Genomic DNA, 18,923 nt, shown 5'->3' with positions numbered 1-18,923 from the left:
ATGAAGTCAAAGATTTACAATCAGTCCAGTACAGATTGGAGTACAGATGGGAGAACACTCAGGGGGTACAGCCAAGGCCATGAGGTCACAGCAGTCTCTGGGGTGACAGCAGGCTGAGGTGACAGCAGGCTCTGAGGTCACAGAGGTCCCAGAGCCCCGTGGTTGCACAGCACCACAAGGACCGAGCAGTCAGTCCTTGACCACGACTGCTGTGGCAGCAGCGGTGCTGACATTGGGACAGCGGTGTCAGGACAGTGGTGGCAGCAAGAGCTGCAGGACTGGCAGTGGGCAAGGCACCATGGCCTTTGCTCTGCGCCTCCTCCTCCTGCTCCTCCTGGCAGTGGGCCTGCCTGACAGGGCTGCCCAGGCTGCTCCGTGGCGAGCACAGGGAGCAGGTGAGCCCAGGGCCTGGCTTCCCTTTCCTGAGACAGCACTTCCTTCTCCCTGGGAAGCGTTGGGGATGGTTTTCCCCCAGGGCTTAAGGGAGGGCTTCCTCTGTGCGTGGGAGAGAGTCCCCAGAGCCCCTGGGCTGGTCCCGCTGCCCCACCAGGGATGTTGCATGGGGCCTGCAAAGAAGGTGGAGAGTGACCAGAGCCAGCCCAGAGCTCTCCAGGCCTCTCTGCAGCTTTGGCCATGTCCACTGACATCTGGCTGCCACGGCCTTTCCCAACCCCCTTGCACTGCCCAGTTCCCTAATGCAGAAGGGCGTCCCAGCACACCATGGAATGGTTCTGATCTGTGCTTCCTTCCAGATGAGGGTGGTAGGAAGGCTCCTCCAGCAGCTTGGCTTCATGAAGATTTTCTGCCTCTGGAGCCCCATGCAGGTATATTCTCACTGTCCCAGCAAGAAATAATCATTGACCACCTGTCATGAACCAGGTGACAGAAGCTTCTGTGGCTGTTGAGTTACAGGTGTGTCTGCATCAAGGACATTTCAAGCTCCTTTTCTGGTTGCTGCACGCAAGCCCAGCTCCCATCACAGGGGTGAGTGGTGTGTCCTTGCAGATCCCACAGGCTTGAGCCCTGGTTCTGTGGGATCCATTCATCTGAAATGGAAATACTTTCTGTTAAGGTTCTCCTAGAGGGAGGAATAAACCCACAGAAGACAAGATGCTGAGTGAACTGGATAGACGCCATGGTGGGTCCAAGTCCCTCAGCCTTCTCCTGAGACTCAGCAGCCAGGGGCTTTCTCTGCACATCTGGACATGCCGTCCCTGGCACAGTGGGAAGGGATCCATGGCAGCTTCACTGCCCCCTGCTGCTTTCATGTCCTGCAGGGCTGTTTCCCAGCCTGGCCTGGCTACAGCTTCTCCCCAGCCTCTGCAGGAAGGCATTTGGCATCAGCTGACAGGGAGCCCAAACTGCAGCACAGGCCATGCAGAGCCAGAGATCCCTTGCAATTTCCCAGTCTTGGGGTAGATGTGGAATGGCAGCTCTTTGGAGGAGGGAGGGCCCTGTCCTGGCTCCGAAGTTTTGATGGCTTCCTGAACCTTATTCATGACTTGGACAAGTATTGCCTTTTGAAGATGCCACCTTCCTGTTGGGGAACAGCCCCACCTGATCCAGCTGTGGCTCTTCTTTTCTCCAGAGATGAACCCAAAGGCTGTGCTGAAGGCAGCGTTTCCCGGAGGAAGCAGTGGCTCATGGGCAGCCTCTGCTGCAGGAAGGGAGGCCATGCCAGGCACAGTCCCAGGAGGTAATTGCTGTGCCCCTGGGCCTGAGCCCTGCTGAGGCTTGAGCTGCCATCTCTGTTGCTTGGCTGTGTGAGCACAGTGCAGAGGAATTATCCTGAGCAGGCTCAGGGCACTCGGCTACTGAGCAGTTCTGCTGAGGTCCCTCCATGGGAGACACATCCCAAAACCTGGCAGCGGCTTCAAGGAATGCCCATGGTGGGGAAAGGGCTGAGGGGAGGGTAAAGCTCCAGTGTGCCCTGAGAGGGCCTGGCTCTGTCCCCTTGGGCTGGGGGAGCTGTCCCAGCTGAAGGACGGAGGGCAGGAGAGAGGGCAGGACGGAGGTAGGGATGTCTGTGACACTGAATGCTGCAGTTTGGCCCAGGGCTTAATGGTTACCTCTGTGGCAGGGAGAGCCCCTGGGCCCTGGGCTGGTGCCGCTGCCCCACCAGGGATATTGCACAGGGCCTGCAAAGAAGGTGGAGAGTGTCCAGAGCCAGTCCAGAGCTCCCCAGGCCCCTCTGCAGCTTTGGCCATATCCACTGACATCTGGCTCCCTTGGCCATCCCCTGACCCCCTTGCAGTGCCCAGTTTCCTAATGCAGAAGGGGGTCCCAGCACACCATGGAATGGTTCTGATCTGTGCTCCTTTCTAGACAAGGGTGGTAGGAAGGCTCCTCCAGCAGCTTGGCTGCATGAAGATTTTAAGCCTCTGGAGCCCCATGCAGGTATGTTCTCACTGTCCCAACAAGAAATAATCATTGACAACCTGTCACAAACCAGGTGACAGAAGCTTCTGTGGCTGTTGAGTTACAGGTGTGTCTGCATCAAGGACATTTCAAGCTCCTTTTCTGGTTGCTGCACGCAAGCCCAGCTCCCATCACAGGGGTGAGTGGTTTGTCCCTGCTGATCCCACAGGCTGAGCCCTGGTTCTGTGGGATCCATTCATCTGAAATGGAAATACTTTCTGTTAAGGTTCTCCGAGAGGGAGGAACAAACCTACAGAGGATAGTAAGTCGCTGGAGACATCCAAACACATGGATAAGATGTTGAATGAACTGGAGAGACGCCATAGTGAGTCCATGTCCCTCAGCCTTCTCTTGTGACTCAGCAGCTGGGGGCTTTCTCTTCACATCTGGACATGCTATGGCTGGCACAGCAGGAAGGCATCCATGTCAGCCTCGCTGTCCCACTGCTGCTTTCACGGCCTACAGGGCTGTTTCCCAGCCTGGCCTGGCTGCAGCTTCTCCCCAGTCCCTGCAGGAAGGCATTTGGCATCAGGTGACAGGGAGCCCAAACTGCAGCACAGGCCATGCACAGCCAGAGATCCCTTGCAATTTCCCGGTCTTGGGCTAGATCAGGTGTAGGGGCTGTTTGGAGGAGGGAGGGCCCTGGCCAGCCCCAATAACCTCGCCTTTCTCCTGATCCTTAACCATGACTTTAACAAATATTGCCACTTGAACATGCCACCTCCTCAATGGGGAATGGTTCCATCTGATCCAGCTGTGGCTTTTCCTTTCTCCAGAGATGAACCCAAAGGCTGTGCTGAAGGTGCCATTTCCCGGAGGAAGCAGTGGCTCATGGGCAGCCTCTGCTGCAGGAAGGGAGGCCATGCCAGGCACAGCCCCAGGAGGTAATTGCTGTGCCTCTGGGCCTGAGCCCTGCTGAGGCTTGAGCTGTAAATCTCTGCTCCTTGGCAGTGCCTGCCTTTCAGGGATTTTGCACAGAGCATGGAAAAGGTGTTGAGAATGTCCAGAGCCAGTCCAGAGCTTTCCTCAGGCCCCTCTGCAGCTTTGGCCATGTCCATTGACATCTGGCTCCCACGGCCTTACGTGACCTCCTTGCAGTGCCCAGTTCCCTAAGGCAGAAGGGGATCCCAGCACACCATGGAATGGTTCTGATCTGTGCTCCCTTCTAGATTGGCATGGTGACATGGAGCATTTGGAAGTGCTGGTAAATGGCGGTTTGAAGACCTTGCCAGATGCTGGAGGCAAGTTCTCAATGTCCCTTTCCGCACAGAACAATCCGTGTCAAGGTGGCAAAAGCTCACTCATGTGCCATTTCCCTCAAGAATCTGAAGGTTGACGGATTCTGGAAACCTTGCCCTGCTCCCTTCTGGAGCCCTGAGTGATCCCACAGCATTGCTGTCAGTGGGAGGAAGGAGCATTTAGCTGTCAATCTTCTTCCTGTGTGTAATGCCAGTGTCTCCTTCCGTGTGCTCTGTGCAGCCACAGAGAAGAGCAGAGAGGGAAGGGCTGGGCTCAGGGCTGTGCCCTGGGGCTCTGCCTTGTGTGGCTCCTTTCTGGCCCCAGGGAACCTGAGATGCTCCTGCTCCAGCTGCCAAGCCCTGGCCCTGCTTGAGGCTCAGTTCAGAGCTGCTGGCAGCTCCAGGGAGTCCTTTCTCCCCTGACTGCCATGCAAGGGGCTCCTTCCATCCCACTGTGGGCCCACTGCAGGGACGTGGTCCCCCTGTCCTTGCTACTGAGTGGAAGGCAGAGAGGAGGGAGTGTCTTGGAGGGCAGCAGTCACCACTCCAGCCTGAAGAAGAATCTTCAGCAGTGTCACGGGAGTTGTTCTGTCCTGACTTTCTTTGCAGATGAACCTGATGATGAAGATGATCCGGATTCCCAATCCATATCAGTTACTGAGCCTGATGATGAGGAAGATTATGAGGGTAGGTCAAGGCCTTTCCCCCTGGGAGAGCCGCCAGCTCAGAGCCCAAGGCTTGGCCAGGGTGGCATCTCTGCAGGTGCCAGGACAGAGCCGTGCATGGTTGTGCCCTCACCCTGCGTGATCCTCTCACTGCTCCTGTGGCTCAGTGCTGCCTGTGCAGATCAGCAGACATGACTGAAGCTTCTGTGGCTGTTGAGTTATAGGTGTGTCTGCAGGGAGGACTTTCCCAGCTCCTGAGCTAAATTCTGCCAGCAAGCCCAGCTCCCATCACTGGGGTGTGTGGTGCCTCCCTGCTGATCCCACAGGCTGACCACTGGTTCTGTGGGATCCATTCCTGGGAAATGGAAATATTTTATATAATGGTCCCCTGAGAAAGAAGAACAAACCTATAGGAGATAGTAATGTAGCAATGGGGGAACTCAAATACCTGGACATAGTCCTGAATGATCTGGAGGGATGCCATGGTGGGTCCATGTCCCTCAGCCTCCTCCTGACACTCAGCAGCCAGGGGCTTTCTCTGCACATCTGGACACGCCGTGTGCCGGTACAGCAGGAAGGAATCCATGGTAGCCTCACTGCCCCACTGCTGCTTTCATGGCCTACAGGGCTGTTTCCCAGCCTGGCCTGGCTGCAGCTTCTTCCCAGCCTCTGCAGGAAAGCATTTTGCATCAGGTGACAGGGAACCCAAACTGCACCATGGGCCACGCACACCTTGAGATCCCCTGAAAATTTCCAGTTTCAGGCTAGTTCAGGTTTAGGGTCTGTTTGGAAGAGGGGTGGCCCTGGAGCATTTCCAAAACCGTGGGCATTTTCCTGATCCTTATCCATGTCTTTGACAAGTATTGCCTGGAGAAGACCAGCACAGCACAGAGAAATTGTGCCATTCGAGCTCAGGGGGTTGAGCAGTCTTGTGCCAAGGGGTGGCAAGGTGCCTGCAGGCCCCAGCTCTGGGGGAAACAGAGAACGTCCTGGCTGTATCCAGCGTGCTGCCAGCTCAGCAGTGGAGCACAGCACAGGCTCACACTGCCCATTGCTCCCACAGATGCAGCTGGCACCACAGCACATGCTCAGAAGATCTGGGAGAGCATGAGAAGAGTTTTCTACCAGGGAACAGATGGTTTGATTAAGTTAATGGCCATTGTGGCTGGTGGAGCAGTTTTCCTGATGATGTGCTGTGCCGGGATCTGGTATTGCCGGAAGGGAAAACGGTGAGTGTTTTGCAATCTCGGCCTCAAACAGCTTCTTGAAAGGCTGCTCATAGTCAGGAAACATTCCCAATGAGGCTGCTGTGCACTTGTGGGTAATCAGTGGTTGCCCAAATAACTCTGCTGAGAGTTCTGCTGCTGCCCAGGCCTTTCATTGGCCTCTTAATTGCTGGGCCTTGTCCTGGGGAGCCCGCTGGGGCTGCAGCCAGTGCTGGCTCCCACTGAGGCTGCCTGGCCAAGAGCAGCCCCAGGGGCAGCGGGCAGAGGCAAAGCAAGGTGGGCAGGAGAAAGAGCGGGGACGAGATTGCCCTTGAAAGGCAGAGGCGCTCTGGGGCCCGCTCCTGGTCAGGGACCCTGCCCAGAGCCATCCCCTGCTCGCTGCGGCCTTGAGGGGCAGCTGTCCAGCTGGGCCAAGCTGTGCCAGCAGCTCCAGCCATGCTGGGGAGCCTTGGCCGCTCTGGGCCCTGCTGTTCAGGAGGGTCCCTGAGTGCCAGCGGTAGCTGGGGGCCTCAGCCACCTCCTCTCTCCACAGGAGCACCTCTGCAGCTTCAGAAGAGCAGCCAAAGATTTTAGTCTCTGAGAAGCTGACCTGTTATCCTCGCTCTCCACATCTCTCCCCATCTGCTGTGCTGCAGCTGCATCCCCGTCTTGAGGGCATCCCAAGACGCACACCTCCCAAGCGAGACCCTCTGCCCCTGAGCCCCCTGGCCCTGTTCCCTGGCCAGGACTGAAATTGGGCAGCCCCTGTCCACCAGAGCAGGGGTTGGCCCATGATTTTTGTTCAAATAAAGAGATGGAGCTGTCACCCCAGTGTCCAGCTGGTACCACCAGCAAAGCCCACATGGTACCAGCCCCGGCTGAGCTCCATGTCCAGGAGCAGCCGGGGGTGCCCACGGTGTGGGCAGGCAGGAGCCAGGCAGGGGCTGCCGTGACCAGCGGTGGGGCCCCGAGGGGCTGGGGGAAGCCCATGCTGAGCGTCCCTGGGCTGTGAGGGCACATTTCCTTCAGTGGCATCACCTGGGCCTGCACCTCATGAGGCACACAGGGAAAATTTGGGCTCTCTCCTAAGGTGTGCAGGGATTCCCCATGAGGAGTGCAGTGGGGTTAAATTGAGAGGGTTTTTTACTCTTCTCAGCACAGCAAAGGGGACAGTCTTGGCTGAGGTTTTGCAGAGCTGGGAGGAAGCCTCTTGTGAGCCCTTGGGCCCGGCCTGTGGGCACAGCGGGCAGGTGGAGCCCATCCCTTGAGGCCAGTCCAGGCTGCTCGGGCCAGGCTGGGCCGGGTGAGCCGGGCCATTCTCTGGGGCACAGGAGGCACCCAGGGCTATAACTGGGGCCGTGGTTTTTCAGCTTGAAGGGAGGCTGGCTCTGTTGATTCAGAGGGCACAGCTTAGATCCCAGCTACCTTTGTAAACCTGCTGGGGAAGTGTTGAGGGCAGAGAGTTCCAACCCTTCTCACTGGGAAGCTGGGCTGATGCTGTGGGGTTTTTTAATTTTTTGGCCTCTAAATTTGTGTCCTGGCAGAGGATTAAGTTTGCTTGCTCTCAGTAAGCCCCTTTTCTTCTTGGTGCTGTTGTAAATGAAATTAAAATCAGACAACTAGATCTATTGAGTTAACAGCAATTAAATAACAAGGGAAAAAAATATACAATTTAGTGAATTGAATGTCCTGGTTTAGGGCAAATTTGGGAGAAAACCTCCAGTGGGGATCCCCCCCGGGAAGCAAACCCATGCGGCCCTTTTCCCCCCACCCCCCAACCAGTTCGGGAAGAGATTTCTCTGAGAGAAGTGGAAAAAACCTGTTTATTTCACAGGCACAGCACTACCCAGCACAAGAATGAACAATATCAAATTACAAAACCTCTCACCCTTCAGAAGAGATGACAAACTCCAGAGGGTCTCTTTCCTGTGGGTGTTCACTCTGTTATCAGTCCCTCTGGTGCTGGAAAATGCCGCTGCCCAAGCTGGGCTCCCGGTAGTCCACGGGGGCAAGCTCCCGGTGCTCCCCCGAGTCCCCAGTTCAGAGCAGGTTCGACTCAGAAAATTCAGATTTTCTTTTTCAGAAAAAGGGAAAGAAAACAGTCCAGGAAGACCTCTCTTCTCTGGCTAGTTGGAAAGCCAAGGCGATCTGTGTCTTGTTGTCTGTCTGTGCTGTAGTCAAAACTCCCGATGCGGGGGGAGCAATTACAGTCTGATAACAGACTTGGTGCTTCTTTTCCACTTAATTTTACTCTCAGATGGAATTTTAAGAATAAAAAACCTGTGTCTGGGTTAGGTGGACAAATGGGGATACAATTTAACATCATAATCAACCCGGGACATTCCACCCCTTATCCCCATATCGTCGACTTACTGACAAAACTAACATTCCAACTCTGCACACATTTACATACATAGAAACTTCCCCTCCGTTCCACCCAAAAAATACAAGCAATATATCCATCATGCCCCTGTCAAGCCCCACAACAAGCTACTGAATCCAGACCCCCCACGCTGGAGAGCTGCAGGATTCCCCACTCTCTCTTTTTACTCACTCAAAACTCCATCTTTCACCTGCTCATACCTTCAACACTTACACATTTCCTTCTATTTCATGTCTGCATGGTTTAATGTACAGACAATGGCAGTAACCTTTTACCCAATGATCAGGTCTCCCTGAGGTACACATCATGTTGTTCCATCTCTCTGCATTATCCACCATGTACAACCTGGTCCTTGAGCAAAGACAACCCCACAAATGGGTTTATCTGTGCCCGAGGTAGAATTGACCCAAACTGTCTTCCCTAGCAGACCTCTGACATGTACCACTGGGACTTTGTCTCCGTCTACTACATGTAAAGACTCAGACTGGGCAGGACCTGCTCGGTTGGTGGAACCTCTGGTGTTGACTAACCAGGTGGCCTTTGCTAGATGTTGCTCCCAGTTTTTAAAAGATCCTCCACCCAGTGTCTTTAAGGTGATTTTTAATAGTCCATTGTACCTCTCCACCTTCCCAGCAGCAGGTGCATGGTAGGGGATATGGTACACCCACTCAATGCCATGTTCCCTAGCCCAGCTGTTTATAAGGCTGTTCTTGAAATGAGTCCCATTGTCTGACTCAATCCTCTCAGGGGTGCCATGCCTCCAAAGGACCTGCTTTTCAAGTCCCAGGATGGTGTTCTGGGCAGTGGCATGAGGCACAGGGTAGGTTTCCAACCATCCTGTGGTACCTTCCACCATCGTGAGCACGTAGCGCTTGCCTTGGCGGGTTTGGGGCAGTGTGATGTAGTCAATCTGCCAGGCCTCCCCATACTTGTATCTGGACCATCGCCCACCGTACCAGAGGGTCTTCAACCGCTTAGCCTGTTTGATCGCAGCACATGTCTCACAGTCATGAATAACCTGGGAAATGCTGTCCATGGTTAAATCCACCCCTCGGTCTCGTGCCCACTTATAGGTGGCATCTCTACCCTGATGACCTGAGGCATCATGAGCCCATCGGGCTAGGAACAACTCTCCCTTATGTTCCCAATCCAAATCTATTTTTGACACTTGTATCTTTGCAGCCTGATCTACCTGCTTATTATTTTGGTGTTCCTCATTAGCTCTACTCTTGGGGACATGGGCATCTACGTGGCGGACTTTCACTGGTAGTCTCCTTACTCTAGCAGCAATATCTTTCCACTCTTTAGCAGCCCAAATTGGTTTTCCTCTACGCTGCCAATTAGCCTCTTTCCACCTCTCCAACCATCCCCACAGAGCATTGGCCACCATCTATGAATCCGTGTAGAGATAGAGCTTTGGCGACTTCTCTCTTTCAGCAAAGTCCAGGGCCAGTTGAACAGCTTTGAGTTCCGCAAGTTGACTTGATCCACCTTCTCCTTCAGTGGCCTCTGCGACCTGTCATGTGGGGATCCATACGGCTGCTTTCCACTTCTGGTTCATCCCTACGACGCGACAGGAACCATCAGTGAAAAGAGCGTAGCGTGTTTCTTATGCTGGCAGCTGGTTATATGGTGGAGCTTCTTCAGCCCTTGCTACTTCCTCTTGTTCTTCATCTGTGAGACCAAAATTTTCACCTTCAGGCCAGTTTGTAATTATTTCCAAAATCCCAGGGCGGTTCAGTTTACCAATATGGGCGCGCTGCGTGATAAGAGCAATCCACTTGCTCCATGTGGCACTGGTTGCATGATGGGTGGAAGGAACCTTTCCCTTGATCATCCATTCTAGCACCAGTAGTCGGGGTGCCAGGAGGAGTTGGGCTTCAGTGCCAATCACTTCTGAGGCAGCTTGGACTCCTTCACAGGCTGCTAAAATTTCTTTTTCTGTTGGGGTGTAATGGGCTTCGGACCCTCTGTGGCTTCTACTCCAAAATCCTAGTGGTCGGCCTCGAGTCTCACCAGACACCTTCTGCCAAAGGCTCCAGGACAGACCATGGCTCCCAGCTGCAGAGTAGAGCATGTTCTTCACATCTGGTCCTGTTCTGACTGGGCCAAGGGCTACTGCATGGGCAATCTCCTGCTTGATCTGAGCAAAGGCTTGTTGCTGCTCAGGGCCCCAATGGAAATTATTCTTCTTCCAAGTGACCAGGTAAAGAGGGCTCACAATCTGACTGTATTCAGGAATATGCATTCTCCAAAACCCTATGGCACCTAAGAAAGCTTGTGTTTCCTTCTTATTAGTTGGTGGAGACATTGGTGTAATTTTGTTAATGACATCAGTAGGAATCTGACGCCGCCCATCTTGCCACTTCACCCCCAGGAACTGAATCTCACGAGCTGGTCCCTTAACTTTGCTCTTCTTGATGGCAAAACCAGATTCCAGGAGGATCTGGATGATTTTCTCTCCTTTCTCAAACACTTCTGCTGCTGTGTTCCCCCACACAATGATGTCATCTATGTACTGTAGATGTTCTGGAGCCTCACCCTTTTCCAGGCCAGCCTGGATCAGTCCATGGCAGATGGTGGGGCTGTGCTTCCATCCCTGGGGCAGTCGGTTCCAGGTGTACTGCACTCCCCTCCACGTGAAGGCAAACTGAGGCCTGCATTCTGCTGCCAGGGGAATGGAGAAAAATGCATTGGCAATGTCAGTAGTGGCGTACCACTTTGCTGCCTTGGACTCCAGCTCGTACTTGAGCTCCAGCATGTCCAGCACGGCAGCGCTCAGCGGTGGAGTCACTTCATTCAATGCACGATAGTCCACAGTCAATCTCCATTCTCCTTCAGATTTACGCACAGGCCAGATAGGGCTGTTGAAGGGTGAGTGGGTTTTGCTGACCACCCCTTGGCTCTCCAGCTCTCTCGTGCCCCACATTGGGCGCCAATGAATGTATTTGTCCTGGTTTAGGGCAAATTTGGGAGAAAACCCCCAATGGGGATCCCCCCTGGGAAGCAAACCCATGCGGCCCTTTTCCCCCCACCCCACGACCGGTTCGGGAAGAGATTTCTCTGAGAGAAGTGGAAAAAACCTGTTTATTTCACAGGCACAGCACTACCCAGCACAAGAATGAACAATATCAAATTACAAAACCTCTCGCCATTCAGAAGAGATGACAAACTTCAGAGGGTCTCTTTCCTGTGGGTGTTCGCTCTGTTATCAGTCCCTCTGGTGCTGGAAAATGCCGCTGCCCAAGCTGGGCTCCCGGTAGTCCACGGGGGCAAGCTCCCGGTGCTCCCCCGAGTCCCCAGTTCAGAGCAGGTTCGACTCAGAAAATTCAGATTTTCTTTTTCAGAAAAAGGGAAAGAAAACAGTCCAGGAAAACCTCTCTTCTCCGGCTAGTTGGAAAGCCAAGGCGATCTGTGTCTTGTTGTCTGTCTGTGCTGTAGTCAAAACTCCTGATGTGGGGGGAGCAAGTACAGTCTGATAACAGACCCAGTGCTTCTTTTCCACTCACTTTTACTCTCAGATGGAATTTTAAGAATACAGAACCTGTGTCTGGGTTAGGTGGATGAATGGGGATACAATTTAACATCATAATCAACCCGGGACACAAGGGAAAAAAATATACCATTTAGTGAATTGAATACAAGGATGCAATATAATAAAATAATACTATTTAGTGGCTTGAATAGAAATTTGGTATAAAAGGAAAACAATTCAGTAAAAGAGTACAATTTAGTGAATATCTTCATATATATATATGTATGTGAATATAATTTGCTAGTAATTGAGTATGATTAAAGCATGAGCAAAACTGACTGGGGTATGGGCAGGGCTTCTCACCCTGCCTCACGTACCAAAACAAAGCAATTCAAACTAAACTTATATACTGTATGCTTATACATATTCATTCATGTTTCCCCTAAGTCTCTTCCTGTTTTTGATTCTTTAATTTTACATCACTATTCTTCATGGCGCAAGCCTCACTTGTTGCTAGGGGGTCTTCAGTCTCCTTTTGATGGTATTTTGGATGAAGGCTTACGCTCATCCTCATTGTCCTCTGGATAACCTTACAGGTTTTGCATGTGTACTAAGTGTTATGTAAATAAGCATTGTGTTCCACTAATTAGTCTTACACTTCATAATCTTCAGGCCTATGCCTAAAGTTGTTCCAACTTTATCCATCTCAAGGTTGATTTCTTCTTGGGACACCACTTACCTCAAAACTACATCCTGTACCTTAATTTCAACACGTAACATCTGCAAAGGGGTACATCTGCCTTGTATCACCAATTCCCTTGATTGCTTCTAATAATAACTTTCCAAATAGTTACAATTTAGTTAGCACAAATAATTTCCATTTATTACGCTCCCCAAATTCCACTCCCAACATCTCCCCCGCTTCCAGCTCAGGATGGTGCCCTGATGAGACCCCTCCCCAAATCCCACCCCCAAGACACCTCCCCATCGCTGGAAAATCCCCCAAATCTCACTCCAAAATTGGGAATCCTCCCTGAGACCCCTCCCCAAATTCAGGCCTCCCCCAAATGCCCCTCCTCACTGGGATTAGAACTTCTCCCCATCAATGGAAATTCCCCCAAAAGACAAAAAATCCTCCCCAAATCCCCTTCCCAAAATCAGAACTCCACCAGGACCCCTGAATTTCCCCCCAAAACCACCAAATTTCCTCCCCCACCAAATCCCCAATTTTTTTCCCCAAACCCCAAATCCTCTCCCTAAAAACCCAAAAGTTCTCCCCAAAACCCCAAATCTCCTCCCCAAACACCCAAATATTAGAAAAAAATCCTTAAATTCTTGCCCTAAAACCCCAAAATTCCCCCCAGGACCTTAGGAGTTTCGCCCCAAAACCCCAAATTTCCCCCCGAACCCCCAAATTTCTCCAATTCCACCCCAAATCCTGGGAGAACTCTCCAAAAAACAGCAAGCCTTCCCAAAACCTCCACCAAAATTGCAACTCTCTACCCAAAAATCACCAAAAATCTGAGAACATAAATTTTTTCACACCTTGGGTGGGGGGAGAAACACCAGAAATCTCAGGATTTTTCCCGTTTATTTGGGGAGGGAGGTCACCCTGTTTCCTGTCCCCCCAGATGACCCCACCCCAAAATTCCTGCCCCTCGGCCCCCCAAATTAAGTGTAAATAAATAAAAAGAGGAAAAAAGAAAAAAAAAAGGGGGGGGGGAAGGTAAAAATTAAAAAAAAACACCAGAAAAAAAAAAAAAATATTTTCTCACCTCAATTTGGGGGGAGGGGGATGGAGGAAATATTGGGGGAGGGGGTGAACCTCCAGAAAAAAAATTGAGGGACCCCCCCCTGTCCCGGGTTGATTATGATGTTAAATTGTATCCCCATTCGTCCACCTAACCCAGACACAGGTTCTGTATTCTTAAAATTCCATCTGAGAGTAAAAGTGAGTGGAAAAGAAGCACCGAGTCTGTTATCAGACTGTAATTGCTCCCCCCACATCAGGAGTTTTGACTACAGCACAGACAGACAACAAGACACAGATCGCCTTGGCTTTCCAACTAGCCGGAGAAGAGAGGTCTTCCTGGACTGTTTTCTTTCCCTTTTTCTGAAACGAATCGAACCTGCTCTGGACTGGGGACTCGGGGGAGCACCGGGAGCTTGCACTCGTGGACTACCGGGAGCCCAGCCTGGGCAGCGGCATTTTCCAGCTCCAGAGGGACTGATTAACAGAGCGAACACCCACAGGAAAGAGACCCTCTGAACTTTGTCATCTCTTCTGAATGGCGAGAGGTTTTGTAATTTGATATCGTTCATTTTTGTGCTGGGTAGTGCTGTGCCTGTGAAATAAACAGGATTTTTCCACTTCTCTCAGAGAAATCTCTTCCGAACCGGTTGAGGGGTGGGAGAAAAGGGCCACCTGGGTTTGCTTCCCAGGGGAAGCCCCATTGGAGGTTTTCTCCCAAATTTGCCCTAAACCAGGACAGCGGCCCTCGGCAGTTGGCGGCCTTTGGGGTGGAGCCCAGTGGCACGCGAGCGGCCTTTGGTGGCTGCTGTAGGCCGCCCGCTGGGTAGACCTGCTGTCGGCCGGCGGGCCGCCGTGTGACGCGTCGAGCGGCTCTCCCCTATCGGCCTGAGCACCTCGCCGCCTTCGCGTCTCCCTGAGAGGGAAGGAGGGAGCCCTCAGAAGCCGGCGGCGCTCCCTCCCGCGTCTGGGCCCGAGCAGATGGCGGCCCTGCTCCCGCCTCGGTTTCTGCCCGGCTGGCTCGGTCAGCGGGGCTGCCGTCCGCCTGCAGGTTTCGGTGGGGCCGGCCGGGGGCGAGCGGGAAGGAAGCCGCCGTCGGAGCGAAAGCCTCCGAGAGAGCGCCGGCGAGAAAGCTTCCTCGGAAAGGGAGGAGACCGAGCCTCAAGCCGCCGGTGGCCCCGTTGGCCCGCTCCTCAGCCCCCGCAGGCGCTGCCACCGTGCCGAGCGGCCGGCCGCTTGAGGAGCCGCCTGGTCCATGATGCCAATTTATGTCACGATCCGCAAGGTGGGATTCGTGATGTGACTCTTTTATTTGATCGCAGAGTACAAAAGATTATCAGCAAACCAGGGACTCAAACAGCAGAACACACTTTACTGAGTGCTCATCAGCACTAATATGCGATAGAGGGAAAAGAGGAATAAGCAAAGCACAAAGAAAGAGAGTAAGGGGATTATAGCTACCAATGTCGAAGTCCACTCCGCCATCCAACGATGCAGAGTCTTCTGTCTGTTGGTGAGATCTCAAAGGAAAGTAAGTTTTGGGTTTATTTTACAATTTTTATTCCAGTTCCAGCAACTCACTGTATCACAATTACTCTCTCTTTTGCTCAAAAATCCACACTTTGAACACTCCATTCCTCCCAATATACTCTGTCATGAATTAAAGGAATCTTTTTAAGCTATTATTGTCCATCTCCATAGCTTTAACAGAAAGGTATTTCAGCTTGTAAAGCATCTCCTTATTCTCTCTTCCCCATTTAAAACTTAACTCTTTTCCTCACTGGTTTTAGTGGTTTTATGATGTCTTCTTCATGTTGATTGTCTCTCTCTTTCTCTGTCTTTCTGGGAAAAAGGAGTAATCTGTATGTTTTATTCAGGTAGTAAAAGAATTAAAAGCTTTAGAAAAGCTGCAAGAGTTCATGGTGTCAGGTTTCAGTCCAGCAGCAGAAACTGAAAACTAAACCAGGTTGGCCGGCTCTGCTTTCTTTTCCTCCGCCCCCACCTTCATCCTCTGTGGCCTTGTCTGGCCTGGAGGGCGGGGGGGGAGAGGAGGAGGCCAAGACAGAGCCTTGTTACCTTTTCAGAAGCCAGAAACAAAAGAGGACAAGAGTGCTCTGACTTTACATCTTAAGGTGGTGTTCACAGGGTGAGTCTACGTTTTAATGGTCAAAACTGCTGTCAATTGTTAGAAATGACTGATAATTGGTCTGGAGGAAAGACTGCCATCAGCCACCAGCACCTTCAACTTCCTTAGCTCTCAAAACTACCATAAAGGTAAAACCACCCCATGACACTGTGACACAACCGCTGTGAATGTCCCAGTTTCCACCTCTCTGTGACAGCACAGCAGGGACAGCCCCAGTGTTCTCCTCTCTGTGACACCACAGCAGGGACAGCCCCAGTGTTCTCCTCTCTGTGACACCACAGCAGGGACAGCCCCAGTGTTCTCCTCTCTGTGACACCACAGCAGGCACAGCCCCAGTGTTCCACTCTCTGTTACGCCTGCCGTGGTTTTAAAGCATTAGTTAGAAAATCACTGTAAAACTTACTCATTTCTTACTGTGAGATGTGGATGATGAGAAGGGCAAAAGAAGCTTAAAACCTAAAGGAATGAGGAAGTTTATTAACCAAACTACAAGGTTAAGAAAGCAGAATAAAACTTCCAGAAACCCTTTTTCCCCACCACGCTGCCATTCCTGTCTTTAATTGACAACATAGAGGAAAAAAAACAAACCCTGGTGGTTAAAACAGTCCAAACTTTGCTATAGTCTTTTCAGCAGCCTTTGTCGAGAAAAAGAAGTTCTTTTTTGTCAATCTATGGAGTTTTTCATAAGAAAACCATTTTCTCGTGGCTTCCTATTGCTCTGATGCCAGTGGCCCAGGAAACTCTGCCATCAGTCCTTTCCTCCCATTTCACACCACTCTGAGCTGTGTTCTTGGGCCGTGATTCAAGGGGTGTCGTTTGAAGGATGAGATCTTCCAAGGCAAAAGTTCTCTTCATTTGTCTCTGTGACCATCTCTGGAAACAGAAATTTTTGCTTTGTCTCTTAAGAGCCACAAATCTTCAACAACTCTCACTTCTCCTTTTCTCTTCCAGCATCTCCTAGGATTACAACCACTTCACCCTTGACTCAGCTTTATCAATGAATTACTTTTGCTCAGATCTACACTTTGAAATACTCCATTCCCCCCAAAATACTCTTTCAGGAATGAAAGGAGTTTTTTCAGGACATTATTGTCCCTCTCCATAGCTTGAACAAAAGAAAACTTCAGCTTATTCAGGCATCTCCTTATTGTCTTTCCATCTGAGGGTTAATTCCTTCCCTTGCTGCCTTTGATCCTTGATGCTGTCTCTTTCCATGGTGATCCCTCTCTCTTCCCCTCTCTCTGGAAAAAGGATTAATCTGCAAGTCTCATCTGCCTAGTGAAGGGTTAAACTCTTGCCCAGGCCTTGATCTCTGCCGAGGCAGCGGCTGGAGCCGTTTGCCAGGGAAGATTTTTGGTAGCTGCTCTGGAGGAGTGTGGCCACTGTCTCAGCACGCCGCAGCTCAAGAGCTTTCCCTCCCCTTCCTCGGCAGTCTCTGCTGAAAGCCAGCAGCGTCAGAAACTGCAGCCGAGCCAGGACGTGGCCTGACCCGGCAGCCCCGCTGCACAAGGCGCAGCGAGCCCTGCGAGGGCTTCAGCCCCTCTGGGAAGGGGCTCCTGTCACTTCACAGTCGCCATCCAGCACCAGGAACCGCAGAACTCCAGCCAGCCCCACTCCCCGCCGCGGCCTTGTCTGACGTGGAGCGGTGGAGGCTGAACCAGAGCCCTGTTACCTCTTCAAAAGCCAGAAAGCAAAGAGAAAGAGAAATTCCCAGGCTTAAAATTGAAAGGGTGGTGTTCACAGGTTCATGTCACTTTTCAATGGGCAAAACTACTGTCAATTCCAGAAATGGCCAGGTATTGGCCAGGACAAAAATCTCCAATCAGTTTCCAGCAACCTTAACTTCCTTAGCTGTTTCTCTTTTTTTCATAAATGTCAATCTAACACACACTAGCACAAGTGACAGCCCCAGTGTTCCCCTCTCTGTGACACCACAGCAGGGACAGCCCCAGTGTTCTCCTCTCTGTGACACCACAGCAGTGATAGCTACCATGTCCTCCTCTTTGTGACACCACTGCTGTGACTGTCCCAATTTCCCCCCCTCTGTGACACGACAGCAGGGACAGCCCCAGTGTTCTCCTCTCTGTGACACCACAGCAGGCACAGCCCCAGTGTTCCACTCTCTGTTACGCCTGTCGTGGTTTTAAAGCATTAGTTAGAAAATCACTGTAAAACTTACTCATTTCTTGCTGTGAGATGTGGGTGATGAGAAGGGCAAAAGAAGCTTAAAACTTAAAGGAATGAGTAAGTTTATTAACCAAACTACAAGGTTAAGAATGCAGAATAGAACTTCCAGAAACCCTTTTTCCCCACCACGCTGCCATTCCTGTCTTTAATTGATGTCATGGGGTGGCTTTACCTTTATAGTGATTTTAGGAGCTAAGGAAGTTGAAGGTGCTGGTGGCTGATGGGAGACTTTCCTCCTGACCAATTATCAGTCATTTTTAAGAACTGACAGCAGTTTTGACCATTAAAAAGTGAATTCAAACTGTGAACACCGCCCTAATATGTAAAGTCAGAGCACTCTGGTCCGCTCTTTTGTTTCCGGCTTCTGAAAAGGTAACAAGGCTCTGTCGTGGCCTCCTCCTTCTCCCCTGCCCCCTCCCCCGCCAAGCCGGACAAGGCCGCAGAGGACAAAGGGGGGGGGGACGGGGGTGGGGGGGGCACGGAGGAAAAGAAAGCAGAGCCGGCCAACCTGGTTTAGTTTTCAGTTTCTGCTGCTGGACTGAAACCTGACACCATGAACTCTTGCAGCTTTTCTAAAGCTTTTAATTCTTTTACTACCTGAATAAAACGTACAGATTACTCCTTTTTCCCAGAAAGACAGAGAAAGAGAGAGACAATCAACATGAAGAAGACATCATAAAACCACTAAAACCAGTGAGGAAAAGAGTTAAGTTTTAAATGGGGAAGAGAGAATAAGGAGATGCTTTACAAGCTGAAATACCTTTCTGTTAAAGCTATGGAGATGGACAATAGTAGCTTAAAAAGACTCCTTTAATTCATGACAGAGTATTGGGAAGCTTGGAGTGTTCAAAGTGTGGATTTTTGAGCAAAAGAGAGAGTAATTGTGATACAGTGAGTTGCTGGAACTGAGTAAAGCGAAGATTTTGAAGCCTTGGGGGCAATAAGAAAACTGTTTTCTAGGAAAGCTCACAGAGACAGATGAAGAAGACTTTTGCCTTTGAATGACTCATCCTTAAAATGACATCCCTAGACTCATGGCCCATACACACCTCAGAGTGATGTGAAATGAGAGGAGAAGAACTGATGACAGATTTCCGGGCAGCTGGCATCAGAGCAACAGAGAACTGTAATAGAAACAGTTTTCTTGTGAGAAACTCCATAGGTTATCAGAAAGAGACTTCTGTTTCTCTACAAAGACTGATGAAAAGACTGTAGCAAGAATTGGGACTGTTTTTAACCACCAAAGTTCAAAATTTTTTTTGTCTCTATGGTGTCATGTATACAAAGAAATGGTCAAGTAGTGAGAGATAGAAGAGTTTTCTGGAAGTTTATTCTGGTGTTCTTATTCTTGTAGTTTTGTTAATAAACTTTCTTTATCCCTTTTTAAGTTTTAAGCCTGTTTTGCTCTTGCTCTAATCCATATCTCACAGCAAGAAATAAGTAATTTTTTAGTTAC

The 18,923-nt window shown here is 51.0% G+C and overlaps 3 protein-coding genes across 3 annotated transcripts in view; 2 read left to right on the top strand and 1 right to left on the bottom strand.

The window, feature by feature from the left end:
* The window catches only part of LOC147646935 (uncharacterized), a 592,289-nt gene that overhangs the window by 121,911 nt on the left and 451,455 nt on the right, over positions 1-18,923 (bottom strand). The gene's annotated exons all lie outside the window — the stretch shown is intronic.
* Positions 194-6,352, top strand: LOC147646953 (uncharacterized). Its single transcript, XM_086872775.1, has 13 exons — positions 194-395; positions 753-824; positions 913-984; positions 1,073-1,138; positions 1,589-1,696; positions 2,326-2,397; positions 2,486-2,557; positions 2,645-2,743; positions 3,195-3,302; positions 3,588-3,659; positions 4,266-4,343; positions 5,385-5,550; positions 6,080-6,352. Exons 1-13 carry the CDS (start codon positions 299-301, stop codon positions 6,276-6,278), a joined length of 1,281 nt encoding a protein of 426 aa, XP_086728901.1. The 5' UTR covers positions 194-298; the 3' UTR covers positions 6,279-6,352.
* The window catches only part of LOC147646952 (serine/threonine-protein kinase pim-1-like), a 37,741-nt gene continuing 33,415 nt past the window's right edge, over positions 14,598-18,923 (top strand). The window contains exon 1 of the mRNA XM_086872710.1: positions 14,598-14,647. Coding sequence (XP_086728836.1) covers positions 14,598-14,647 — 50 coding nt within the window. The remainder of the gene's footprint in view (positions 14,648-18,923) is intronic.

Source organism: Cyanistes caeruleus, unplaced genomic scaffold (assembly GCF_971803275.1).
Source record: "Cyanistes caeruleus unplaced genomic scaffold, bCyaCae1.hap1.1 HAP1_SCAFFOLD_76, whole genome shotgun sequence".
Taxonomy (NCBI): Eukaryota; Metazoa; Chordata; class Aves; order Passeriformes; family Paridae; genus Cyanistes; species Cyanistes caeruleus.
The sequence above is the reverse complement of the archived record's forward strand: the minus strand, read 5'-3'. Positions and strand labels throughout refer to the sequence as shown.